This window comes from Epargyreus clarus, unplaced genomic scaffold (assembly GCF_041222505.1).
Source record: "Epargyreus clarus isolate Ecla_fem2 unplaced genomic scaffold, WU_Ecla_fem_2.2 ptg000021l, whole genome shotgun sequence".
Taxonomy (NCBI): domain Eukaryota; kingdom Metazoa; phylum Arthropoda; class Insecta; order Lepidoptera; family Hesperiidae; genus Epargyreus; species Epargyreus clarus.
This window is the reverse complement of record NW_027332228.1, coordinates 8,821,904-8,849,169: the sequence shown is the minus strand read 5'-3', so window position 1 is coordinate 8,849,169 and position 27,266 is coordinate 8,821,904. Positions and strand designations below refer to the sequence as shown.

The 27,266-nt window shown below is 33.2% G+C and overlaps 3 protein-coding genes across 4 annotated transcripts in view; 2 read left to right on the top strand and 1 right to left on the bottom strand.

Moving 5' to 3' along the window:
* Window positions 1-20,358, bottom strand: part of nudC (nuclear distribution C, dynein complex regulator) — a 30,223-nt gene extending 9,865 nt beyond the window's left edge. The window contains exons 1-4 of one of the 2 annotated variants that reach the window (XM_073084245.1): window positions 19,992-20,358; window positions 19,369-19,446; window positions 18,865-19,087; window positions 17,848-18,011 (exon numbers count right to left, since the gene is read on the bottom strand). In XM_073084245.1, the coding sequence (XP_072940346.1) occupies window positions 17,848-18,011; window positions 18,865-19,087; window positions 19,369-19,446; window positions 19,992-20,066 (540 nt within the window). In that variant the 5' untranslated portion in view covers window positions 20,067-20,358. The remainder of the gene's footprint in view (window positions 1-17,847; window positions 18,012-18,864; window positions 19,088-19,368; window positions 19,447-19,991) is intronic. The other variant, XM_073084246.1, reaches the window with a different exon arrangement.
* On the top strand, window positions 414-17,143 carry LOC140750599 (uncharacterized). The gene is made up of 5 exons (XM_073084247.1): window positions 414-502; window positions 859-1,125; window positions 12,980-13,105; window positions 14,916-15,309; window positions 15,778-17,143. Exons 2-5 carry the CDS (start codon window positions 1,108-1,110, stop codon window positions 15,816-15,818), a joined length of 579 nt encoding a protein of 192 aa, XP_072940348.1. The 5' UTR covers window positions 414-502; window positions 859-1,107; the 3' UTR covers window positions 15,819-17,143.
* A 590-nt stretch (window positions 20,359-20,948) lies between the features above and the next one.
* On the top strand, window positions 20,949-26,250 carry LOC140750550 (uncharacterized). Its single transcript, XM_073084156.1, has 6 exons — window positions 20,949-21,098; window positions 21,183-21,385; window positions 21,502-21,678; window positions 21,861-22,187; window positions 22,543-22,693; window positions 23,019-26,250. Exons 2-6 carry the CDS (start codon window positions 21,206-21,208, stop codon window positions 23,591-23,593), a joined length of 1,410 nt encoding a protein of 469 aa, XP_072940257.1. The 5' UTR covers window positions 20,949-21,098; window positions 21,183-21,205; the 3' UTR covers window positions 23,594-26,250.
* The last annotated feature ends 1,016 nt before the right edge of the window (window positions 26,251-27,266 follow it).

Genomic DNA, 27,266 nt, shown 5'->3' with positions numbered 1-27,266 from the left:
AAAAACTGGAAGAAAGTCAGACGTAATTAAAACACCGGAGCGGGCAGCCCTAACGCGAACTCTCGCCCAGCACCCCTGTAGGTATATAATTCAAGGACAGGGCCGAGTTACAATACTGTGTAGATCCTTATACCATGCCCTAGATATCGTACGAGATGGTTTTAACAGGAGATACTTTAGCTTTAATCAATTGCGATCGGTTGTACATTTCCCGAATGTTAAGAACCTATTGAATCCTACATGTTTCAATGCATGGAGCACGCGTCCTCGCTCACTGTTGATGTTGCAACCATCGGGAGGTGCGTCACGAGAACCCGTAGCTATTCGCAACGTGACTTAGCTTCTGTATTGCTTCTTTAAACCTTCTCGTATAGACCACCGTTTTCCTGTAGGGTAAGCGGTAGGACTTGTTACGCGGCAATGTTTGGTGCGGACGTTGTTCAAATTGCGGGTCTGTTTTGTGTAAATATTACACGAGCACGCGTTTTAATGTCATACTTACGTAAGTAACTTCATAATTTTTTGTGTATTTAGTACAAAAAAGTCTTACAATGTCGTCAACATCCAATTTGGTATGAAAAAAATAATATCACATTTTTTTTTTGATGTTAACGTGTAAAAACGTTAACAAATTGCAATTCTTTTGTAACTACGTGTTTTTGAATGTTAATTTGTTTGTATTAAAAAAAGTAACTTAAAACATTAAAAATAATGTGAACCATCAGTTAGTGTGGCGTGCAAAATAGACCGAAACAAAAAGGTTTATGAAACAAAGTCGTTAAGCACTTACAAAATGTAAAACTGAAGCATACATACTCATTTTATGTATGAACATTAAAAATCAAATTTTGTGTTCAGGCCGGCAGCTTACAACCTCATATATAAACCTTGGTGATTGTTGCAATACTCTCAGTACGACTCTAGTCGCTTTGCCGGTTGGAAGAGGCGCGTTCTACGTCGCCGGCCACACGGAGATCGCGAGAGAGGCCTAACTCAATTTCGCTGAAGAGGCAAGGTAAATCCGTCAGACATGTGGAGTGAATGCAGTGTTCAGTGACGAAATATTAGTGAACAATCAAAACAAGCGCTCAGGTGATAACCCAAAGAATGGATGCTAAAAACCCGGTAAGTGATTTAATTAGCCTAGACATAAACAATGCGCTTATTCATAACACACGTGCCCATTAATAAGTGCAAAGGCACAATAGACTTAGATAAGCTTGTTAGTAATTCAATACAATAATGAGAATAATTTAAAAGTTCTCCTCTGAGTATGATTTACTCAGAGGTCATGACTGTTTCAGATCAATTACTATTTTTGAATTGCCTTTACTATAATTCAATATGATTTAAGAACTTAACGTGTCTATTCCGTAAGCCTTTGTATATTACTTTCGCTTAAGTGAATCTAGCAATCCGGTATTGGATTTCCATTACTATTTGTTAAAAACAACTTGTAATAGGTATACGAAGATAGTACGTTGTATTGTCATATACCTATTATAATATTTACTCGATTTATAACCGGTAGAACTAGCAACCTATGTCTAAGCAAAGTTAACGATAATTAAGGATTTAAGTATGCATCGGAATTACTAGACATAGGAAATATTTGATTTACAAAAGTTTCGAACGTTAAAATATCAAATTTTAAAATGTAAGGTTCAATGCGCAGGTGGAAAAAATTTGCTCACAAAAATACACCCATATACTATTCGTGCACCTAGTAACATCGTTATGCGACTTGGAATGTAGAATGTTGTACCTATCAAAACAAGAATTTTAACATCGTTCGAAATAACCACATCCGCATATTTATTAGCGGCGAAGATTTAATTAATAGATGGCAATAGATTGTTTTGTAGACTTTACTGAATCAACTCTCATATTATCTATTTATTCTTGTTTTTATAGCTATTTGATTGGACCGCAAAGTTTGTTAATTTTTATGAAGTTCAAAAGCTCAAGGAGTAATAAACTTTATGTTTTCTAGCGGAATAAATTAAAATACCGCGGCTAAGATGTAACTAACTTCATGTTGACTAATTAAATATTGAACGTGTCTTAAAGTTCGATTGGATATACGCATATACGTGGAGTAGGAAATCTCTTTGGTTTTTTTTTATAATCCTGTCATTGTACACAAATTTACCACTGTGACTTTAAGGAAAAGATCTTGCCTTATTTCTATAAAAAAACTAAACTTTTAAATATGTTTATATTTCTGCCCACGGGATATGGAAAAGTCCGACCTCATTTTGGTTCTTGACATGTCTATGCCCATTTTTATTATGTAAAAATTTAAAAACTGCACTTTGCACGCCAAGCTCGTTATTGAATAATATGCAATATACTTGAGTAAAATATTAATATTCATTTAGTATCTCTACTTCTGGGAACATGAATATATTGGTAATATAAAACTTACTAATAAACCAAAACTCAAGGTTTATTTAGAAACATGTGGAAGCTCGTCAACGCTTCTCGGTTCGAAGAGAAACTTACCACTACCGCACCAAGTCATAGAAAACAATCGCTCGGCTGAAAAGAACTTTGTTACAGCATACTTATTACGGAAGTAAGTACATTGCACGCGCAGATTTCAAACAATGAATCGGTATTCTCGCATTTCGGTATTAGAGGAAATAGTACCGAGTGGCCATAAAGTGAACAATTCAAATGAATGAATGAATTGCCAAACAATCACAACATGCGTTGACCAACATTGTTAGAATGAAAGGGAGAACTTAATGCCTAATTGCATACTCTATTAATCAACTCCACGTATTAGGACTGAGACTGTGTAAAGCATGTGAGAGATACGTAAATACATTCCTATAACAATTAAAGTTAAACTTTGGTTTGAGGTTTGGGTGAAAAATCTTTTTGATTTTTTATCTGTATGATTATATAAGTTAAAAGTATAAGGTTAAGGATATGGATTTCTGTGTCAAATAAAATCTTTACGAGGTTTACAAATCAAGCGGCACACTGACCTCGCCACACAGTTTTTCATGTTATGACATAAACGTAAACCTCATTTCAATTGGTAATTTACTTATTGCAACTATGTACACACATAAATAAAGAAAAGATGAAAAACTTGGTAGATGCCACAAAAGTGTAATATTTTGTTATGTGTATTATATTGTTTTTATCATTCATTCATGTAACATACACTCATATAGCAAAGATATGAGGTGAATTAAGTGAATGGAAGGCATTCAGTTTTATTGACTCAGCGGGACATTATATCTCCGTAGACAAGAACAATCTAGTCTAAGTGGATTAGATCAAGTAGCGTCAGTTAGACCCAAATTAAATAGCACAGGGACTGACAAGTGAAGTTGGCATCGACGGGCGGCCTTCACATTTCACAACACCCGGACTTGCGCGCATCCAGCTAGCTAGACCTACGGACGGCGGCGTACACTCATTCAGCCACTAATCGACCAAAAATTCTCAAATTGCTACATTCCAAATGATTATTCATCAAACATCGACGAATATAACCGATGTTAACTTCATAAAACATATTCGATACGAAATCCGGTCCCATTTTATGATTGCCAATGACACTATTAGAACTAAATTCTGTTTGTACTCCCGTTAATATTAAAGGATAAAACGACAGCTATCAATTTCGGAAATTAAAATGCCACTATTGCGAGAGTTTATGTTATCTAAATACACAATTTCTCGTTGTTTATAGAATATTCATCCAAATCAATAAAATACGTATAGTCGAATACACGATCTCCTTGTTTTTGAAGTCTTTTAAAAATAGCAATAATATACGGAAGGACGAACAGGTGAACAGGACGACAGGGAAAGTACGATACTATAAGGTTTTTAATCCTTAAGAAGCAATTATGTAAGTTACAGAGCTTTCTTAATAAATCCAGTGGGTTTTGCGTGTCACGTTATCACGTAATAAAAACAATGTTGACCAACTCCACTTAAAGCTTGAAGCAATTCTGAGTTCCATCCTACTTCGTAGTTTTCCCATAATTTCTAATTCAAAATACCGGAGCTCTATTCGGATATTGTACGTGAACTTGAGAGTATAAGTATAACAGCCAAGCGTCGAAGCTGAACGTAAATGAATGAAAGATTTGCTGAATAAACAATATTTTAGATTAAATCAACTATCGAACAAGACAGCGAAGAAGTGTGAATTATTCAAATTTTGTTATTATGTAAGGTACCATAATATATGAATTATTAATTTAAAATGTAAATTTAACTTTGTTTACCTCAAAACGGAAGTTTTCATTGAAAAAAAACCGTCTGTGTCAGTGCCAATGACATTAATAAAATTATAATCAATAGTGCCTTTCAAGGTTAAAACCGAATATTAGCGCAAAATATATAAATAAATTACATAATAACACCCATATTATTGATACTGAAATCAAATTACATATATCAGTCTGTATAATTGACGAATAATTTGCTCTACATAAAGATAAAATTAATAGGAACAGGTCATAAATATTGCAGTGATTTGAGATAAGAGTATAATTTTCCTGTCATAACGTAATGAAAGTTTGTTTATAAACAGCCTCAAGCAGTAATACGTCTGTTACGTCATAATAGCGTACTACATACATTGTTTTTAACTCGTCATAAGTTAATGTCGACTCTATTAATTCTTGTGGGTGATTATTTTCTTTTTAAATCATCCGGCATTCAATTTGAATTTGCCCTTGTCTGTTATAATAAATTTTAATGAGATATCGTATAGTTTATTGATGAACAAATTACATCATAACCATGCAAAATAAGAACCAATAAATTTATATTAAAGAAGTTTTTAAACTTTATTACTGTAATTTTTTCATATTGTTCTTAGAAAACCCTTTCATGTGATGCCCATATCATAGGGGTGCTTTAAAATAATAGATACAAAATGGATTTAGAATTACGTCACTAATCTAATCATTTGAAGAAGAATCATTTGAAGGTGGTAGAACCCTTTGTGGTTCGACTCCGGCGGCACCACCGCCACACCTATTTCTACCTAATAACAGCAGTGTTAGGCGCTGCTGTGTTTCGGTTTGAAGGGTGTGGTAAGGGAGACAGACTTTTCCGAGGCGTTCCAGCTTAGTCCTCACGGGTAGCGGCGTATCTGTGGCCGACCTCAGGTAGGAATATCTAATGCTATCTGGGGTTGATTACAGATGTCCATGGGCGGCAGTAGCCACTTACCATTAGGTGGACTGTATGCTCGTCTGCTACTCTTGTATGATAAAAAAATGCATTATTATTGACACCAAATGTGTGTGCAAAATTTCAGTCCAATCGGATATCGGGAAGTGGATAAAATTTAACTAGATAGATTTGACTCTACATACGAGTACATATTAACTAAGAAAGCAATTTAAATAAACGCCTATGAAAATAGCACGATTTTATCCATCCATTTACATTCTGTCAGCTGATTACGACTCTTACAAGTTCAAACAGCAGCTATTCGTCCCGTGGTTTACCGACCGAGTTGTGATTACGAAATAAAGCAAACAAAATTTTTCGCGGTACGAAGTCGATGAAGTGTAAAAGGTCAACGGTCACAGATTAATAAAAATTTCTAATCGTGATAAATAGTATACATAAATTATACTACCTACTATCGATTGGTAAAGTTTGCGAAAATCTTTCTTCGACAACGAGGTAGATCAACTACAACAAATGAGGTTTTGTGATACAAAAAGCAGGACACTTGTGCAATATTTAAAAGTAACGTTAGAGACACCGTTGCTGGCCGGCTGGGTATTTCACGAATTATTTTTAATAATATATGAAATGGAACAACGATGTTCATTGCAATATGACCTAGTAAGTATTACTAAATTCGAAATAAAAAAGAAATATGCAAGTGAAAACGAATACAAGTACCTACTTAATATAAAAATGACCTATTAATCGCAGAGCATTCGATCAACTTTCTAATCGGTAATGGAACAGATGTCGGTTAGTTCTCAACCGTTTTGTAACGTTCCTATTAAAATAGAGACAAGGAAATAGAAAACGAATCTTATGAAAATAACTAAACTACACAACAAAATAAAATGCAAATGACCTTAATCTCAATTGACACAACATACAAAGACGAGTTTGTATTTATCATTCACTTAACATGATAGCCAGGAAGACTGTTTTTTATAAAGACACCAGCACGTCAAGGTGAAACATACCTTTGTATAGGATACAACAACTAAAAAGTCCGCAGCTCATTTATAACAAGTGACACAACGTCAATAAGCAATAAGGACTATTATGTAATTATAGATCCAAAACAAAAAATAGATTACCATGGACACGATTGTAATCCTTATCGTCACGTAGCAGTATTTTTCATACGTCAGCAAATGATGTCATTAAAGGCATCAATACAAGAATCCGGATGAGTAACCAACCATGGTCACTTTTTCTATCGAAGCATCCCACTCAAATTATAAGTGCTGTACGCTAATGTTATGACGCAGTGTAATTATTGACTCAATCAGGGAAGTCAGTGAACGAGTTCAAAGATCAATGATTTCCAAGAACTTTTGGACATTGCTATAATATTTTATCATAAAGACTATCGATACAGAATAAACGCTTAGAAAAAGGTATATAAAATTTGTAAACCTAATTAAGTTCTACTTAATCTATGTATGTAGTAAGCCTAAATATAAACCTACATAGTAAATCAGCTGACACCCAGCTTCGCATATTGCGACAAGCTAGATTTAACTATGGCCTCTATTTACCCAACAACTCTAACTTGGCTACGCAAATTTACAGCGTATACATAGACAATTTCGTAAAGTGTTGGCATTGGGCTATAAAGTGGAAGTAATTACTTGAACGTTAATAATTTATTTTAATTTGCCAATACTTAAATAATCAGTCAAGTACAAGTCTAACTCGCAACCGGAGGGTTCCGTATAACCCATAATTTTCCCAAATTTTGGTTTTTAATATTTGTTATCGTAGCAGCCATTAAAGTAAATGCATTGAGAAATTTGAACTGTCTACCTATTAGGGTTCAATAGATAAAGGGAAAAACGTCGACACCTAGCGGTTTCTGTGAGCATTATGGCGACCCCCATTTATTTTCAACTTTTTTTTATTCTTAGTATTTATTATTATAGCGTCCACTCTTATACATACTTTGTAAAAACATCAAGTGTCTATTTATTACGGTTCAGGAAATAGAGCTCTTGATAGATGGACAGACAGCGGAGTCTTAGTAATATGCTTACGGTTTTTTCCCTTTGGGTACGGAACCCAAAAATAATTGTTTATTTGTGAACCGTATCATATCACTGATACGTCTTACGGTCTTCATTGTCAGACAGTCAGTAGTCAAGCAGCTTCCAAGCAATTTGCATTGACACGATTCCTGTTAGCTTCATAAATACGGGCAATTGAGTTCAAGGACGAGCATAAGAATCATGCTAGTGTTTGTGACCAGCGTGAACAATGAGTTATGCAGCGGTGTCCTCATGTAATCGCGTATAAAATATGATAATTGGAGGCTCAAAACCACGTTCTGCTGTCTGTTACCTCTCTACGTTTTCTTGGGTTGTTTACAAAATTATATGTTTGTGTTTACGAATTAATGTTTGTGTATCACACAGTTAACTCAGGAACATTTATATGTTTCAACTAAAATTTTTATTGTATTAAAAACGGCAGGCGAAAAACCGATTACCTATCAAATTTTGACAGCTTTCAGGGTTGCAAAACGCTGCAAAGTATTATGACCACCGTTTACAGTTATGGTTTTAATACTTTCTTTCTTGGAATGAGTAAGGCAATGATATGTGCATATCATTACAAGTCTGGAGCAAGAAATGAAATGAAAAGTATTGAAATCATGATCCCAAATCCGTTAGCCATTGTGACATTTGCAGTGCCGAAAGTATTCCAAGAAGAGCCATGCAACAGCAAACTTTCTCTTCTAAAGGGGAACAGTCTAGATGGTCGTTAACTGATTACCATGGTAAATGTAGCAAGCATTGTTTCAGAAGAGAGCGAGTAACACTTCCTCTAAAACAAAACATTGGAAATATTAGCGTCATTGAAATAAATTGCATACAATAATGTCACCTAGAAACTCTAACAGATTATACAAGCAACAAAAGAGAATCCATTTATTAGCCCCGGAACGAATTAATCAATGTAAATCCTTCGCATGTTATATATTATATAAGTTTAAAAGATTGCCGAGTTGCATAAAGTGTTTGTCTCGGCTTTGATAAAATGGCCATCATCATTTGATTTATGTATGTAAGTAATACCTAATGTGTTCCGTTATAGACACGCGTGCGCGAGCGCTTTCAATTAGATTCGTCAAGATTACTGTCGCTATTGCATAATATGTCTTGATGATCGGTTCACATGTTATTCAACTCTTCACCTATGATTACTGTATTGCGTACTTCGTCACCGTTAGGTAAAATTACCAGATAAACTAGTCGTTTTAGTGCCGGAGCTTTAACGTTATTTTAATAATCTCTGTAATTGAAAATAGTTTTAAGAATATGTTCGGGACATCATTGTTGCAAGCAATTTTCAAGTTTATTTTAATACTTCAACGACCTTCATTAAAATCCTCTGTCATTTTGTAAGCAAAATGGATACATATTAGGCATTCTACATGAAACACGAAATTGAATCCGGTGCACGTAATCATTTCGCATTCCACTCCTTGTTGCAATATCCTTTATGGGCTGACATAATCTTGATATAGGTAAATGAGAGGTATGTCACTAAATTCTTGATAAATCAATGTAAATTTCATATTCAGTCGAATTTTATTAAATTACTTTTGTTATCCACAGAAAATACGTCTTTTACGTAAGTAATAGCCTGCATAAAGTACACTATATGCAAAGGTTATCTTTATATGCAAAATATTTATAATTGCATTTAACATATTCGTAGCAGAGCACGCAGAGTTAATGGAAGTGAATGCTAATTGCCAGAAGGTAATAAAACAGACCACGCCGAAGTCCACGTGCAAATGCACACGTTGCTTTACCATAAGATATTATGATGTGATACATACATATAGATATGTTTATGTATCACGGTTCTTAGAAAAAGTAGGATTCCTAGATATAGCTTGACCTTTCCTTTGTATGCCTGATAGTATCGATATTGTACTAAATCATCAATTAAATTGAATTCAATTAATATAAAGACAATTAATCACAATAGCATTTAACAAATCAATCCTAGTGTGAGTAGATCTAATGGAAGTAAATGCTAATTGTTAGAAGGTAATGAAACAAACCACGCCGGCGTCCACGTGCAGCATACACATTAGTTTATAAATAACTAGCATCCAGCTGTCGGCTCCGCCTTAGTGTGAAGTTGACGTTCAACGTTCTCAATAATTGTAGGTACCTCTTTCCACTTCTTCGCTCCAATTTGAAAAGCTCATATAATAGTACTACCGAAACTTCGTTATTTTAATTAACCATCTAAAACTAAATTGTTTGCATGTCATAAATACTAGAGAGATCAAGCTATTCAATGAATTCCATGATATGTTGATAGCAACCAATAACATTTTGGTAGACTGCAGCTTCATAATGGAGAAAGGATACAGAATTGGATTCTATTGAGTCATTTTCGAAACATTGGCATAGAAACAAAATTTACTTGTATTTTAATTATATGAGTTATATGTAAATGTGTTTAATGTTATCTGCACACATAAGGCTCACAATGTGCTTTACAACGTGTCCGAGCCACGTGTCCAAAACAATTAAATCGTGAATGATGTAGGTGTGGGTACACATCCGTTGTCGACCACGTGCCCTTTATACTGTGCTCACACAGATTGACGCATAATTAACAACAGCACATGTAATGCAACCTAATAGATTCAGTTTACTGTACACGTTGCATGAGAATTTCGAATTCTAATTACCCTCTTATAGTTACGACTTTAAACGCAAACATTTAAATATTCTTTGTGTTGAGCTTCTATAGGTGCTAGAAATGATTGAATTATTATTTTAAAAGCGGAACCTTATGAATGATTAAATATATTCATACACCTAGCTGGAAAGTACGCAGTGCTTGTTGTAAAGGCTGTTCTGTAATGTTACCATGGTGACGCCAAGAATGAAACCGGTTTCTTTACGTTTAGACAAACATTTTGCAACATGCGCCCACCGAGGCTCTATCAGAACTCTGGTAGTGGTTGGTACAATAAATATACTACGAAAATCATTTTAATGGACTGTTGACAGGTTATTGTTCATAAAATTGTAATGTGTAACAAAGAAGTCATATAAAGCGTGGATAACCTCGCAAGCGCCCTTAAAGAAAAACGTTATTATTCTAACTAACTATATAAGCTTATCCATTATCTTATCAAAGCAACAAAGAAGACCATGAAGCCGAAAGCAAAACTAAGATTTATTGCGCCAGAGGCCGACGAAACAAGACCGCAAATAAAGAGAACGCGAACCTTGAACACGGTATCTGACAAAATCAATCGGACTCCGAACAAAACTTGACCTAAAAATAAAATTGATGAAACTTTATTAACAATAGCGGCAGAAAAGCAAAATCATGAAGACGACGCATTTGACAGTTTTTGAATTAATAATTGTAGTACTTGGGCAACAAGTTTCGCTTTACGTTCGTCTTGCCATCACGAACTCCATATTTCCAAGATTAATGATTCAAGAGTGATATTATCGCGGAACTGATACATGTTTGTTATGTAACTTGTACTCACGGTAGAGCGTTTTGATAATATTTTGACCCACTTTTTGGGACCGCGGTCACGGCAATTACTAAAATTTAAAGTTCAATTAAAGTTAAATAAAAATCCGGATAACACCCGTTTTGATTTAGACTAGTTCGTAAATCTGGCCTCTATTTCAATCTTGTTATTTTACGAAGCCAAAACAAAGATTGTTTTTAAATTAGTATGTTTGTCTGTACGGGCTGTTCTTCTGAACTTCTCGAATATGAGTGCCCCAGGGAAGTAATAGTAGAATAATTATGATCAGAGTATTTGATTACTTTATTTTTAACGACAATACAATTTTACCCATATTGTTTGAAGTATACGGTTACATCGAATTACCTCTCACAATCTGGACACAAGTCTAGTAAGGTACTTTTGAAAAATTGATTACTACTTCACCCAAAATGAAAATGTTTCATACGGTCCCGTCAAATTATATTACCCAGCCAATCGTCAATAAATAGGGGTAATTCGTAACATTGGTAAGTAAGTTTAAGTGCTTTTGGAATGCAGTTATTCCTGCTTGTTATCATGATGTAATGGTCCTTTAACCTAACCGAAGGCTATCTGGCAGTGTATAATTAATTATTGTGGGAAACGAATTCCTAGCCAAATATGGTACCAAATATTTGTAACGACCTCCCCTTTCTCGCAACAAGGCCTGGTATTATTGAAATTAAACTACAGTTTGGCACTATTACGTAACTATAAACTATGGTTATGCACGTTTTCTAGTTTGGCGATTGAACTACTGGAAATGAACCCCATTTTCATTGTCTTCCACATGTTTTAAAAGGAAGCAAAGGTATATTATCCTTTGACATGCTGAAAGTAATGGTAATGAAAAAATCTAAGCTATGATGGCCTAGTGGTATATATTTCGCTTTTCAGTTCCGGACATACGGATTCAAATACTAGAGAAAGTCCTCTGAATTTTCCAGCGTATTATCAAAACATGAGGTAAAAATCTTAAGCCTGAGGCTTTTTCTTAGATCTGGCCCTCTTTGTAAAAAATATTAATGGCGAATTGTAATATATTAGTAAGATTACAATACGGTAGAGTATACAAGTTTATTGGTGCTGCTGCATTGCAATATAGATTTGCACGTTGGCACCTAGATTGCAACACTGAGTTCAGCCGTTCATTTTCAGTTTAACTTGTTGCTTAGTCGTTGAATAGTTAACGTAAATAAGTTCTTTACTGAATACTTCGCAGGGATTTCCTCATAAACTACTATATTGCCAAACAACAAGAATTTAGCACGAACTTGTGAATTTTGAAGCGTGCATAGCTCCGGAGCTTGCACACATCTATGAAGTTAGGGTCTCAGACACGCTACATTCAGCATCGGTCGATCGAAGATTTAGCTGGTTTTTCGGAAGCTAGACACAACTTCGAATGCCTTATCGATGAGAACATCTGACGGGATTTCCACTCCCCTTATATTTATTCACCGATTCGCGTTGAAGTATTCAGTAGTAAGGAACTAGGCTTTCGAAAACCACGTATCTAGAAATGGGACATAAAAAATGGGGTTGCGTCCAAGATAATTTTTATTTACTTTAAAAGCTGATAGCAAATACTTAAATGTATGTATATGCATTGCCTTAATCGGTCGTTGCTTAGTTACACTTAAAACCGGTTAGTCTATAATGGTTATTTTTATATCGTTTTTCCTATCGAAGCGATTTTCAAGGAGAATATTTATAAAATATTTCCGGAAAAAACGTTTAAAGTTTACTTGATTTAGATCCTCTAATCGGAAGGAAACCTGCTTTAAAGAAATAAACCCTCTGGCTGATATACTAATATTTTTTAACATACAAAAAATTACATTTGCAAAAAATATTGACCAGTGAACAAAGTTGATATTCATAATTGCTTATAGCTTCCCAGCACATTGGCTTTAATTTATTAAACCAATGCTGGATGTCTAGTCAATAGGAGGCCCTTCTTTAGGAGAATGTGAGCAATCTTGGGATTACTCTAGTATCGTAAAGAATCATTTTCATCAAATTCATATTGTCCCATTACCAGGCACGGGTCTTTGAAAACTCTTTTCCTTCACTGTTAAAGCGTTTAATTTATTATATCATCTACACCCAGAGATGTCCCAAATTCCAACTCCAAGCCTCAGTAAGTCCGAATTTCCAAACCTCTAGGCTATTACCACTAACATGTACCTATGTAACACGTGTAAACAATTTCAGATAACACACGAGTGGCACATACCGCGGCCGTCGCTCGCTAGCAGCGCGTCGAGTAGCGTCAGTGACGCGCGCTCCCGCGGCGGTTCCGCCTCCAGCCAAGGCTCCTCTAGCAATCACAGCACCCACGTAAGACAATCATTATTCGATAAACACCTAACGACATCTTGCGATTGCTTATTATGGATAATCAGGGAGTGATTGAATAATTATTTGCAATTATCTATACCTAGACGTAAATAAAACTGATGTTTCTGTCTGTACTCTGTAATTTCAAAATAACTTTTCTACTATACTATACGATATTTTCTAGTATACTGTCAAAATTATGCTTTCAAGCTATTGCCAGAATAGTTCTACTAAAAATTAGAAAAAAACTACCCGATCGATTTTTCACCCAAAAACATCAAATTCGACACTTAGAAGCACAAAGAGTATCGATTAGCTAAATTATTTGATCCCTAATAGTCAGATAAATAAATAATTTTCGAAAATACAAGTACCTCATTAAACTAAAACTAAACACTCTACATTATTTTTACAACTATCATACAAAAAGCTTGAAGATCATGGGCAACTACTCTACATAAAATGTCAGCATAAAGGACTCAGGTACAAAATAAAAATAAACCACTTTAAATTTGTACGTGGGCAAAGCGCTTCCAATAACAAATACAAGAATAATAAATCTAACCCAACCCAGCCTTACATGGCATTAGATTGAATGACCTATGAGTAACTTGACCATTTTATTTTAACATCACATTTTTATTTATAAGTTTCGTGTATTACCTACCTATCACAGCCATTTATAGCCTATCACAACTTTTACCTTACATTAAAAGTTTTTAATAATTGTGCTTTCTATATTTGCTATTCTCTTTCTATTATCTATTTCAATAAGTATGTTCTGTTTTCTATATTAAGGGACTACTTTTATAAAAACAGTTGCAAAATAATTACAATACTCAAACAGGACTCCTTGAACTCTAATAAAGTTTAAAAAATGCTAGTATGTAGATGTGAAATTGTGATTTAAAAACATCAAACATTTAAGAGATCCGTATTGCAATAAAATGGTTTCGGGGAATGCCTAATGGTTACTTAAAAACATGATTTTATTATTGTCAATAAACATTTAAAATAAACACGTCATAAGAAACTTATTATTATCAAAACAGCATCCGGTACATAATTCACGAATAGCTCTAAACAACGAAACCTGCAATAAATTGCGAAATTTTAGAATCTAATCGGTGCAATGACTCACGGCAGCTCTTACAAAATTAAGCAGAACAGACTACAATGTGTTTATCGCTGGACTTATTGATGCATACAAAAACTATTGCAACTAATTTCATTGCAATATTCACACCTTTTTGTTTGTAATAGGCTTAAAAATATTACATGTCCGGTTGAAATCGATGTTTTTGTTATTGACGAAACAACAAAATGCATGGGGATATCCGATTGAGGAACAAAACGCACGTGACTCGATGTTAACGTGACGTGTCCATTAATGTTCACGTACAAAAAGAATATCCGTACATTTTTTCAGCAAGGCCTTTAGATGATATTAGCGCTTCACTTGTATCCGGAATGTTATGCTAATAATAATTAGTATGAATACCATAATATGTTTATATGGTATTTTATAAGATTCCTCGTTTTAATTTTTAATTATATCTTGGAAATCAAGTTGTTTATTATCGATAATGTTAAGTTTATCAAGCAGTTTTGCAGCCCATAAGAGGAAAATCAAGGAAAATAATCATCCACGTGACATCCCACGTCATTTGTTACCTCGGCAATGATTTTAGAATAGTACATAATTGAAAATTATTTAATAAATTATTACTATTGGAAATTCCCTTGCAATACAATAAGTGTATTAATTTGCACGCAGACTACGTTTTAATAATAAATGTTTTTGTTGCAGAGTGTTTCATCTGGATCGCTGCTTCTGAGCGCGGCACAATTAGTTCGGATGAACAACCGAAATGGTCTAAGAGAACACGAGGGCCTCCAAAACGAGCCGTTGAACTACGGTCGGAAGTCAGCTCTATCCAACGCAGTCGTGTCTATACCAGAAGAAAGCCGCGAAGCAACTGATGCATTCTGGCAAGACGTAAAGCGGGGATCAGATCCCAGACAGGACACGACATCTATTGCGAGCTCCACACATTTTACAGTAGTGAACGGATTTACGAAACATCGGACCAGTAAGGAAAAGTCGTGCTGTTGCGATCACTCGCATCAGATCACAGTCCTCGTCATATCAATGACAATCTTGTTTTCGGCGTGTATCTTAGCTGCTATATGTTTTGTCGAAAGTGAGTATACCAACATATTTTTTTTTGTATATCCACCGCAAAAATATATTTAAGAAAATACTATCGTATAGTAAGTTGCTTCAAGATGCGCTGCAATAAATAATACCTATACCTACCTACAAATTACAATACTTTTAAATTGATTTTTTTTCAGGTTTCTTTCTCTTTCTCCTATCTTTTTCTCTAAAAAGAGATTTACATACATACTTTACTTCTATTATTGGCATCGAATTAATACGCATCGATATTTTATAATCTCATAATTAATATTAGAGTTGGTATACCTATTGTAAGAAACCTTAATTCTTAACGGTTCATATTTTATCTTATCCACAACAAACCCGTACATTATTACAAAAGCCCTCAACCAGTAAATCCATTAAGTGGTTGACAACAGTTCGGTAGCTATCAATCATTGCGACATAAATATACTTTGCAGTTCATTTAATTGTATTTTTTGCTTCACAGTGCGCATGCGTAAGGAGACCGGCATGTACAAATACTCTTAAAATGGAGACGAGGACTTTTAAGAAGAATAATCATTGGAATACGACGATTTATAAAAACGGCACTGTATGTTAATTACAACGCGTATCGTTGACAACTAGCAAACATATATTAGTACAAAATACATGATAAAGTATAAGTCGTTATAAAGTGTTATTTATAGAAAAAGATATTAAAACGACAAAAAATAAAGCAATAATCAGCGAAGAATCTTCGAAGGATCTGTTACTAGGTAGTATTATGATTAGGGTAATTATTTATGAATTAGGCGAAAATAGGAAAAAATTGTAGCAAATTAAATTATTTATGTTCGTACTTAGTGCTTTTCTGTAATATTATATTATCATTTTAATCATAAAATTAAACCAACAATGCTGTAATAATTGTTTAGTAAGATTTATTTAAATTATGGATGCGATGTACAAAGCTTTCCTTAGTATGTAATCTAATACCATATTATTAGGTAAAGGTTTATGTACAATATAAATATAATGATTCTGATATATTAAAATTATTCTCCGAATAAATTCATATGCTAAAAGTAACACTAATTTTATCTATTGTCTATTTTGCAACTAAAACATGTATTATACATATAAATATTATATTTATTTAACAGGGCATTTTTTAAATATTATCACTGTATATTATGTTATAAATCGTTATATGTTAAACAGGCAAAGTAACTCAAGGTTCTATTATATTTTACCTATACTATACGATTGTCAACACCTAAATGATATAAAAATAATTAGCCAATAGTGATGTAGAGCGAGTTAAAATTTCGAATTACAAAATCATGTTAAACTATAATAATAATAATGAATAACAATTTGCAGAACTTGTAGCGCCTCAAGCGGCAATAATTCGCATCTGCTATGTATCTTTATCAATAGCAGTGAATTTCCGTGATACTACTGAATTTACAAAAATAAAAAAATATAAAGCAAAATCAATGCATAAAAATGTGAGAACATTTTTAAATTCAAGGACAATACACGACATTTACATATGTTTGTATTTTTTTGCATTCTTATTCACCAATCCTAGTAGAGGGCATCATAGTTGAATATACATACTTCCTTCTAGCAATAAGTCATATTATTCCTATTTATAACTTTACTGCACAGAGATAATTTCTTTCAGCCTAAAGGACGAACCCTTGGGACTGGTATGACATTAAATAACAATTTAATTTTTCTTTCATTGTATATTTATAATTAACTTAAATGAATTTGATTACATGTGGAATGTCTGTGAAAAATATTTAAGTATTAAGTAGAATAATTTTATTGGAACCTGTGATAATAAAACAGAAATAAAATTATGTGTGTTGTATTATTGATGAAGTAAACCTACTCTATTTTTTTACACAAGAAGTGTTGTTACACTGTTTTTTTTTCGATAAGCATATTAAAAAAACATACACAAGCATTAAGTCCATATAACATTCAGCAGTCATTGCAGTCATCTTGTCATAACATGCTTACGAATAAATGTAAAAACTGCCTATGTTGGAACAAACAATATGTTTAACCACTTCAAAAAATTATATAATCACTGGAAAGGCTAATAGACTTTTAGGACATAAACAATAAATAGCCTATCCGTGAATTTTTTTTTATCATTCCATAACCTTTGATCTGCTTTGGTTAATCTGTCATAATCTCATGTCAGTTGCAATAGTGCTAGTATGTATGACCATACCTATAGTTGCAATAGTATAGGTATGACTGTCTATCAGTGGAAATAATTTGAAGGTAGTAAAAGTAATTCCTATCAAACAAAGGTATATAATAATAAATAGATGATTCGTATTGTGAGACAATTACTGCACTGGTTTGACATGCAGTGGGTTTCGGTAGCTAGCTAAATGAGACCTAAATCATGAATTTAGATTTCTATTGTGAATCTGGGTGATTTTGTACTCATTTTTGTGTGTGTCCAATCTCCATGGTACCCACCATACGGGAAAAATCCTAGTGTGCCTATAAGTTTAAAACATTATTAAAGCATCTTCAAATGACTTACCTCAACTTCCTCCAATGTCTGTGTCCATCTATAATGTTCCAAGTCACAACCATTGCCAGAATTTGGTTTTATTTTATCCTTCTCCTTGGGATCATCATCATCTTCAGGTGCATCTGGTGTTTCAACATCACTGGTGGAAGCGTCGCCACTGCCATTTTCCTCTTCTAGATAAAGATTAAGCAAAAATTGGTTTTAGTTCAAAGCAGATTGTATGTTAGTTATGACAAATTAATATTTACATAACATTCCAGCTGGTTATTAGAGCAAGCTTGACTGAAGGTATATGGCTACTGCCGCCTTGGACATCTGAAATCAACCTCAGATAAGCTTAGATTCCTATTTATGCAGCAATACTAGCTATCAGTCACAACATTATAATCATTAGGGATAATGAGGCGAGAGTCCCTATCAGTATCGACTCTAGTTATATTTGGCCTGTTGGTGTAGACTTGGTTTCCGGATGTTGTGTGGGGACTGAATGCAGCTGTCTTGCATTAGAGAGGGAACCACTTGAGTTAGACCTGAGGACTAAGTTGGAATGTGTGTCTCTCTTACCACACCCTACAAATGAAAATACACCAGCGGTAACATTTCTGTGCCATACTGAATGTTATAAGGTAGAAAGAGTTTGACAGTAGTGCATCTGAAGTTCTAGAACCTTCAATAATCAGATTTTCTTCAATAACTTATTAATAATGCATTGTAAAAACATATTATCATACCAATAGTTATGAAAAAAGCATTATTCTAACTCATCAAGAGCATTCATTATATTTAGATCACAACATTATCACTACGGCAACCAAGACTCTTAACAATCACACAAACCTTGTAAGTATGAACAAATAAGAAAAATTATACTGGATTTAATAAGAAATTATTTTAAAGGTCAGACATTCATTGTGCAGTAAGCTAGCTGAAACACTAAGATAAATATTAGGTTTGAAGCTTGGTTCCACAATAAATTAAATGTAGCACAGTATGCACATTCAGATTTAAATTGGAACCGAACTGTACCCTTACGTTTCTTATCTTTCTCAATATCTTCTTGCATGTCAATTGCTTCCTGATCTGTTAACTCTGTGACACTTGCAGGTTCAAAGTCTTTAGCAATCCTCTCCTGCTCTTTCCTCTGCTGGATTTCCTTTAACCTTTTTTCTGCTTCTTCTTTCTCCTTCTTTGCCCTGTTAGATTCCTGCATTGCCTTTTCAGCATGAAGAAAGAATGTTTCTTTCATAACCTGAAATAAAAAAAGGAATCATATTAACATAGAACACCTATTTGTGTGCTACTCCAATGAAATACAGACTTTTATTAAAACTTATTTAAACACCATTTAATTTAATTTATATTTGCATTTGGACTGGTAGGACTATATAGTCCGCTCTGAATATAGAAATGAATCACGTCGCCATAGCAAATTGTATGACTACACTTGCTCGTAACAACTTCAGAGCAGACTAGCAGTTTGGCGAGGACTATGCTTTATGAACATCTTTAATAATGCATGATCGAACTTACCTTCTGCCACTCTCCTTCTTTGGCTCCAGTAAAGAAATCTGTTTTCCTAGCTAGAAATGAAGCTATTGTGTTCAGGAGCTGGAAAGAAAGACAAAACATTTTAGCAGTCAAATTATTACAGAGGTTAGAACCCTTTAGGGTTCGACTCCGGCGGCACCACCGCCACACCTATTTCTACCACATAATAGGGTAGCGGTGCATCTGTGGTCGACTTCAGGTAAGAATATCTAATCCTATCTGAGGTTGATTACAGATGTCAATGGGCGGCAGTAGCCACTTACCATCAGGTGGACTGCATGCTCGTCTGCTACTCCTATATTATAAAAAAAAAAGTGCCCAGGGTGTCAAAATGTTTGATTTCCTATCAGTCATTTAGATAACCCTACTCAGAAATGGCAATGCGTCTAATATAGACTAGGTTATGCTACTGGCAGGTGGGTTCCTATTATTAAAGAAATTTATAGGCAGCAGTGACCACTTAACATCAGTGGTGACGAAATTGATACTTCTGCTTCGAAAAGACACATGCATGATCAGCATATTCTGAGATAACTGCTACAATATATAGTACCGAATCTTCTAGAAGTTTGGAGGTCTGTAACTTTAAAAAACCATCTACTTACGTCTTTCACACCACCTTCATGCTGCTGAGCCATCGCTAAAAGCATGGAATCGAACCTCTCCGGGTCGTTAGCCATTGTTTTAATGTAAATAGTACCAAATTAAATACGTGAGTGTTTCGTAGATCCAAATAGACTTTATTAAATTCCTCGTGTATTCCAACGTCACAATCTCACTCAATTCTCAAATCTCAAGTAAATTCAAGAAGAATACAGTGAATACACAAACAGTGACAAACACAAAGAACAGAGACAAAAACCGATTGAAATAACCGGTAGGTACGGGAAAAGGCTAGGGATAGGAGCTATACTCAAATTTACTCAAACCATAATACGATAGCGAATGACATTGTAGAATCGATAGGAACTTTCTAGATAATGTATCGATCTTTACTTTGACGTTTTCGTTTGACATTTCAATTATTCATAAAATTATTGAAAGAATGATTTTAATGAATGAACTAGGATTATTTCATTTAAATAAAGATAAATGAACAAAATATTTATTTAACTAATTGTTTGTTGTTTGTATGTAACATCTATTACTACTCTTATGACTTTATGAAAGAAAGAAGTGACTCCTTACATCATATGAATCAGTAAATATATTATAATAAAACAAAAGTATGCACTCTTTCGTTGCTGCATTGCTAAATACTAGTTATTATTTTATTATACTGTATTAAATATTCAGAACAGTACAATAACAATAACTTTGTAAAATTATCAGTTATACTTTTTATACGACAATGTACGTGAAGTACGTGTACAAAATATTGTAATCTTGAGATATATTTTGTAAAATAATTCAATTTAATTATAAAAGAGACGCTTTCGTTTCTAAATAATAAATTAGTAAAAATTAAATATCTCGTTTAAGTTTTAAACAATATCAACTTTCCATTTAGCGAGTATCCGATTCAATGCACTGCATGTAGATATTATCTATGGAATAGAAAAGTGAAAGAAGACCGTGTCATTGGAGGTCATGCACTTTATTTTTATTCATAAAAAATATCGTTCCTACAATCTTATTAGATAAATATTGTTGATATTGTATTAAATATTCTAATGTTTATTCATTTAGTGATGTGCATATCTGACCTGCCTGTGAGTGTTTAAATTTTTGATCGAAGGATACTTTCAAGCACACTGTCATGGTTTAGAATTAGCGAATGTGATGTTGTTTTTCAGTTATACCAAGGGGAAACGTAGTAATGGCAGATCAGTTTTGTTTGCGTTGGAATAACTTCCAAACGAACATAGTCAGTGCGTTAGATTCATTGAAGTGTTCCGAAGATTTGGTAGACGTAACGTTGACTTGCGAAGGGAGAAATATCAAGGCTCATAAAGTGATATTGTCAGCGTGCAGTCCATACTTTAGGAATGTGTTCAAGGTGAATGACTTAGGACATTAATAACCTTCATGTTTGCTAATGGCACTGGCACACTTGGCTACATGATTTTGTTTGAGTTCTCTTGGCATTATGTCTTATTACCAAGTTTCTTTTAGGAAAATCCGTGTCAGCACCCGGTGATAATCCTGAAGGATGTGTCAGCGGATGATATTGTTAGTCTGCTCTCATACATGTACCAGGGTGAGGTATTCATTGAGGAGAGTAAACTATCATCATTCCTGCACACAGCAGCTCTCCTTCAAGTGAAGGGTCTCACTGGGGTAACACAGCAGGTATAGTAAACAATAGTGCATACCAAATATAGTAAATTTCAGTTATTTTTTATAATCTTCATAATGTATTGTATATGTGTTCTTAAAGTTCTATTTATTTGATTCTAACAACAGGAAGATTTTTTTGATATTATTTAATAACAATGAATAAAATATTATTGTAAAAATATTTTTATTTCTAGAATGAAAGCTTCTCATCACCAAGTACAACAAACAAGTTATATACTCAACTGACAATATCATCAAAATCCCACTTTGGTATTACTCACAAGGACACTAAAGTACCAGGGTTGAAGAAAAGACGCAGTAGTACCTCAGACAAGCCAAATGATGTGCCTATCGGAGACCATAAGAAAAGCAAGATATTAGAGACATGTGATATTTATACTAGAAATAATGGACCACACGCTGCAAGGATTGACAACCCTGTGTTTACACCAGAAAATAATGTGGAGAAAACTAAACATGAACACTCAATTGTTACAGCAAATGGAAAAAGTTCAACAATTGTAAGTGCACTTTTATTTTCTTTACTTAATTAATAATGTAAAATGTAATTAACAAGTACTAATTGTTTAAAGTTAAGAAAATTTCAGATAGAAATTAATAAAAAAATAAAATACTGACACACTTTTTATATGACAAAATCACCTTTTTAGTATAATTATCCTCACCTGCGTTCTACTACATGTATCGCAATGAAACATATAGTCTACAAATCTGTGTTCTAATATGAAAACAACAATATAATGTTTCATTGCAATACATGGATTTAAACTGTAAAAAACATATGATATGGCAATCCAGTGCATATCAACATATTTATATATAGATGAATTTAATACATATCTGGTTTTCTTACAGGTGAATGTTCAAGATGACATTCCAGTTTCAGTGAAAACTGAATGGATAGATGAAGATAATTCACCGATACCCCCACCTATATGTAATTCAGAAAATGAAGACAGTGTTCCTGACTATGAAAATAGTATGCTTGCCAGATCTTTACTATCAGGTATGTTATAACTTACTATACTTTCTCTAGCTCCTATAGTTACATAATTATTAATTTGTTGTAAATATTCTCTAAGTATATATAGACAACCATAGATATATAATTGCATTGAAGTTTATTATAGTTATAAATATATTGATTAAATATATAAATATTATTTAGCCAAACAGAAAAAAAATATTTTAAGAATTATTTTGAAGAAAGTATTTTAATTTTAAAAATAAAAATTCTTGTCAAATTTTAAATTTTGTATATATAATTGTACTTTAAATAATGTATACTGATGTGAATTTATATATTAACACAAATGTTATGTATTTTCTAGGAATAAACCCATCAAAAAGTGATACAGGCATTAACAATCCACCTTTAAAAAAGACCTCAATACCTGATTTGCATACAACAACTCGAGCTAAGGAAGCCACTATTGACTCTGTAACATTCACCAGTGCTGTCTCTAAAAGTCCAGTAAAATCAAGCTCTGGGGAGGATTCATTTGTTAAAACTGAGAAGCAATCACCGAAGTCAGATATAGAATATGAACCAGAAGTTTTATTATCGGAACATCAAGATGGAACAGATTCAGATAGTACATATACTCAAGAACAGTCACAAGCCCTATTGCTGTTAGCTGGAATGTCAACAGTGCCAGTAATAGCACCTGGCACTTCGGCATCCCCAGCTGTCGCAACACATCAACAGTCAAACCATGCAGCTATTTGTGGGGACTGCCCACATTGTGGTATGAAGTATTCAAACCAATCCGCTCTGAAGTATCACGTGAGATTAATGCACTCTGATTTAACTAATAGATTATGTTGTTACCTTTGTCCAAGGTCGTTTACAATGAGAGAAACTTTTAAAGAACATATGTGGTCGAGTCATGGTCAAAGGAATTGACAAATAAGAATGGTATTAAATGTGCCTTAAATGTTCCTTGCCAATTGATGTACATACCAATTTGTGTGAGGAATAATGGAATAGATGTGCCTTGAATATTAAAATAGAGAAGTTTATCAATTATATCATGTCTAATATTATAATGATTTGTCAATAATACTCCAGGACGAAATATTTAATTGGTATATTATGACAGATTTTTTACAATGGTAGTTAATTAAAATATACTGTGTACATTAAATACTTTACATAGATGTTTTGATATGAAAGTATATGAAAAAGGGACAAATAATTTTAATTTGTATAACTATATGATAATTTTTACTAGTGCTAAATTTCACTAGGTGCTGGATATTCTTCCATTATTGAAATGCTTATACAAAGTGTTCATAGTTTTATTTGGATTGATTATTTTGAGGCTTCAATATAAATTGAAGATTATAATGGACTAGTACATACAATAAAAGTTTTATTTAGGTTGACACCATTAATTTGGATTGATAATAATTTTGGGCCTTCAATCCCAGTTGAAGATTATGAATGCTTCGGGCAAATTGAAGATTGTAATAGTTAGTTCATAGATTGAAGGCCTTATTTCAAGGTTAATACCATTAATTTGTATTGCAATCATTTTTGAGATCTCAATCCACATTGAAGATTGTAAAAGAATGGTATGTATTTAGAATAAAAAATTGGCTCCAGTCCTTTTGGAAAATATTGAATAAATTCATTTTAATTGGCTTCTAGAAAGCAATAATATCTCATTACCAAGCATTATGTATACGTTTTTCTTTGTAAAATATTTAATTACCTAGTATTGATGCAAAACACAATATAGTTATTTATAATATTGGATTGATTAGACTTAAACACTACCAGTGTTTAAGTCTAATCAATATGGTTTCACTACAATAAATTTCTTTTTTTTTCAATTAATATAAAGCAAACTTCCATGATATAATTTAAACTCAAGGATGTTGAAAAAATGAATGAATAGACTCTTAAAAATAAAATTTAAAATACATAAAAATAAATTGAAGGGTTTTACTTATATTTCAAATTAACTGCCATAATTAAAAATTATTTGATTCTAGTAAGTCTTAGAAATACAATGCGCATTAAGAGTCTGTTAACGAAAAACTAAGAAAAAAGTTGTCGAATGTAGATTTTACCTCTGGAAGTATAGAATACTGTCTAATCATAAAATAAGCTACACTATCGAATAATACAAAAGGTATATTTTGTTTAGCGAGAAGAGATTATTGTTACATCCATTACAGATTAAGCTGTTAGCCAAGTCGCAAACGGAGTCGGAAGCAAGAGCTAGTTGTATTATGAAATTATCCGCCTTGTTCAAACTTTTCCCTGTCAGCATCAAAAGTATGTTTGTTCGTCACATTTAACGCCGATCTCGCTTTAATATGCCGTTAAATGCTACAAAAATTTGCATCTGTACAATTACTTTGCACGGAATGCGTAGGGATTGAAAATCTGAAATTCAAATTCATTGCAAATGGACCGTAATGCACTTTGGTGCAAGTATATTATTGTGTAACATGATTGTGATTCACGTTTTTATTTTCATAGCCACTTTCAAATGATTTATAATCGAATATAAAACAAAAGATCGAAATAAATTCTGTTATTGATACATTAATAATAAAATTGAAATGTGTAAATCCATTTCATTTTATGAAAACTAAAATGATACTAAAGGAAATACAAAATATAAATAAATTCTGAAAGTATTAAGTAGTACGTAATTATTGTTTTTATTGTATGATGCGGTAGCCCTTATATTACAGCTGATAAGGTCGATTAACTAGAATGCGGAAACGATTAACGATTAAATTATTAACTTTGTCAATTAAACATTTTCTGCCTACATTTTATCAATTACGATGTAATTAAAAATGTTACCTACCTTCATATTGCAACAATTTTGTTAATTAAAAAATGATTGATGGAATGTTCGAAATATTTATTAGTTAACAACTTGGTTTATAACTATGTATATTACCAATAAAAGCGTTAAATTGTTACCATCAGAACCAGTTATTAGTTTAAGAGGTGGTTACTTGAGGTGTTATATTTAAGTTTATAAAAGGTTGCCTGAATGTTATTTCTTTATATTAAGAAAATTTCGAATCTTTTATGATTTTCTCAAACGTGAAAAGTATTTATGAGTAGACAATGAACGGGATAAAACTACGACGTGAAATTAGAAAGGTGTGATACATGATATTACCTTGTGAATTTAATTTTTCTTTTGGTGACTTGTGCCAAAAAGAGTTTAGTTTAAGATGTTACTGTAATTATCATTAGGTATTCTGGTTTAAGTTACCGACATTTTTCATATTTTTCCAGTCTATTAGCCGTATGCAAAGTTATTGATGTCGTTAGATATAATACATTACGTGATAAATACATAGCGTTTGTTGTTGTTAAAATTATTGTGTGTTGAATGCCATTAGTGAGGATTTAAATTATTATTTTATAGTTTAAATATAAAAGTATAGGATAAGAAAAGAATTGCTATATTTATAGTTAATTTACATTTTATTAAGTAAATATATTAGTATATTGTTAAATATTTTCAGAATTTTACAAGATTTATATTTAAAATTATGTTATAAATAAAAGATAATGCTTCTGAATTTTGTATTAAATTCCCACTATATTCCCGAGGTATTCCTAGAGCGCTGTGACCTAAGCTTTTAAAAAAGCGAAAATAGCTGTTAGTCGGCGATGGATTGGCGACTTGTCTGGTTTTGCAAATATCTATAGGCAGTGTTCACAAAAATGTTATGTTCAAAATAAAATTGCTTCTGATATACATATATAGGTACTATATCTGTGAATTTCAACATACTGCCCCTCAGAAGTTAAGGAACTGGAGACATCACTCGCCTGTTTAGTATTTACCTTATAAAAGCAGTGTTAAGCGCTGCTGTGTTCTGGTTTAAATAGTGTGGTAAGGGAGACTTGCTTACAAGAGACATTTCAATTTTACTTCTCGACTTTGCGCTTACCAGGGATTGATTACAGATGTGAATGGCCGGTTGTCATCAGATGGACAGCATGGTCGTTTGCTACCTGTAGGTATATTATAACAATATTAAAAAGGAGTTGCTTAATTGTTTAAATAATAATTTCCAAGCTGAAAAAATACTATGATCCTTTTTGACTGATCAGTGTTGCGCGGGCTATAGGTATGCCCACGATGGTAACACGCGTGCATGAATTAAGTTTACTTTTCCTGTCGCGCATGTTTACGCTTGTACGTATCCCATCCGCACGTTTGGTATTGTCTTGTAGATACTTTTTCTTTTATCGCGTCGTGTCGCGAGGAGACTTCGGCCAATATAGGTAGCTTTTCATGTGTGCATGTGGGAGATGCGTGCGGTAACCCTGCGCGACAGAAAAAAGTATTAATTTGCTGCAACTCTCATAATTACATACCTATATATTTAGAGAAGATGGCTCTTGCATGCACTATTTACTATTTTTTGCCGGGTATTATCAATCATTAATAGATGGGTACAAAACCCATAGTTGCGCAACATGTTATCTTTATTTAACGTAAGAATAGAATCGCAGGTAGATACTTTATCTCTTTCAAAGGGACAAATAACAACATATAATACATATATTTTACCTAGTAGGTGTATAT

Coding starts and splice junctions, on each gene's coding strand:
- LOC140750599 (XM_073084247.1), top strand. Junction 13,106..14,915: donor CTAGCAATCACAGCACCCAC/GTAAGACAATCA, acceptor TTTTTGTTGCAG/AGTGTTTCATCTGGATCGCT. Junction 15,310..15,777: donor TGCTATATGTTTTGTCGAAA/GTGAGTATACCA, acceptor TTTGCTTCACAG/TGCGCATGCGTAAGGAGACC.
- LOC140750550 (XM_073084156.1), top strand. CDS start 21,206: ATGGCAGATCAGTTTTGTTTGCGTTGGAATAACTTCCAAACGAACATA. Junction 21,386..21,501: donor ACTTTAGGAATGTGTTCAAG/GTGAATGACTTA, acceptor AGTTTCTTTTAG/GAAAATCCGTGTCAGCACCC. Junction 21,679..21,860: donor TCACTGGGGTAACACAGCAG/GTATAGTAAACA, acceptor TTTTATTTCTAG/AATGAAAGCTTCTCATCACC.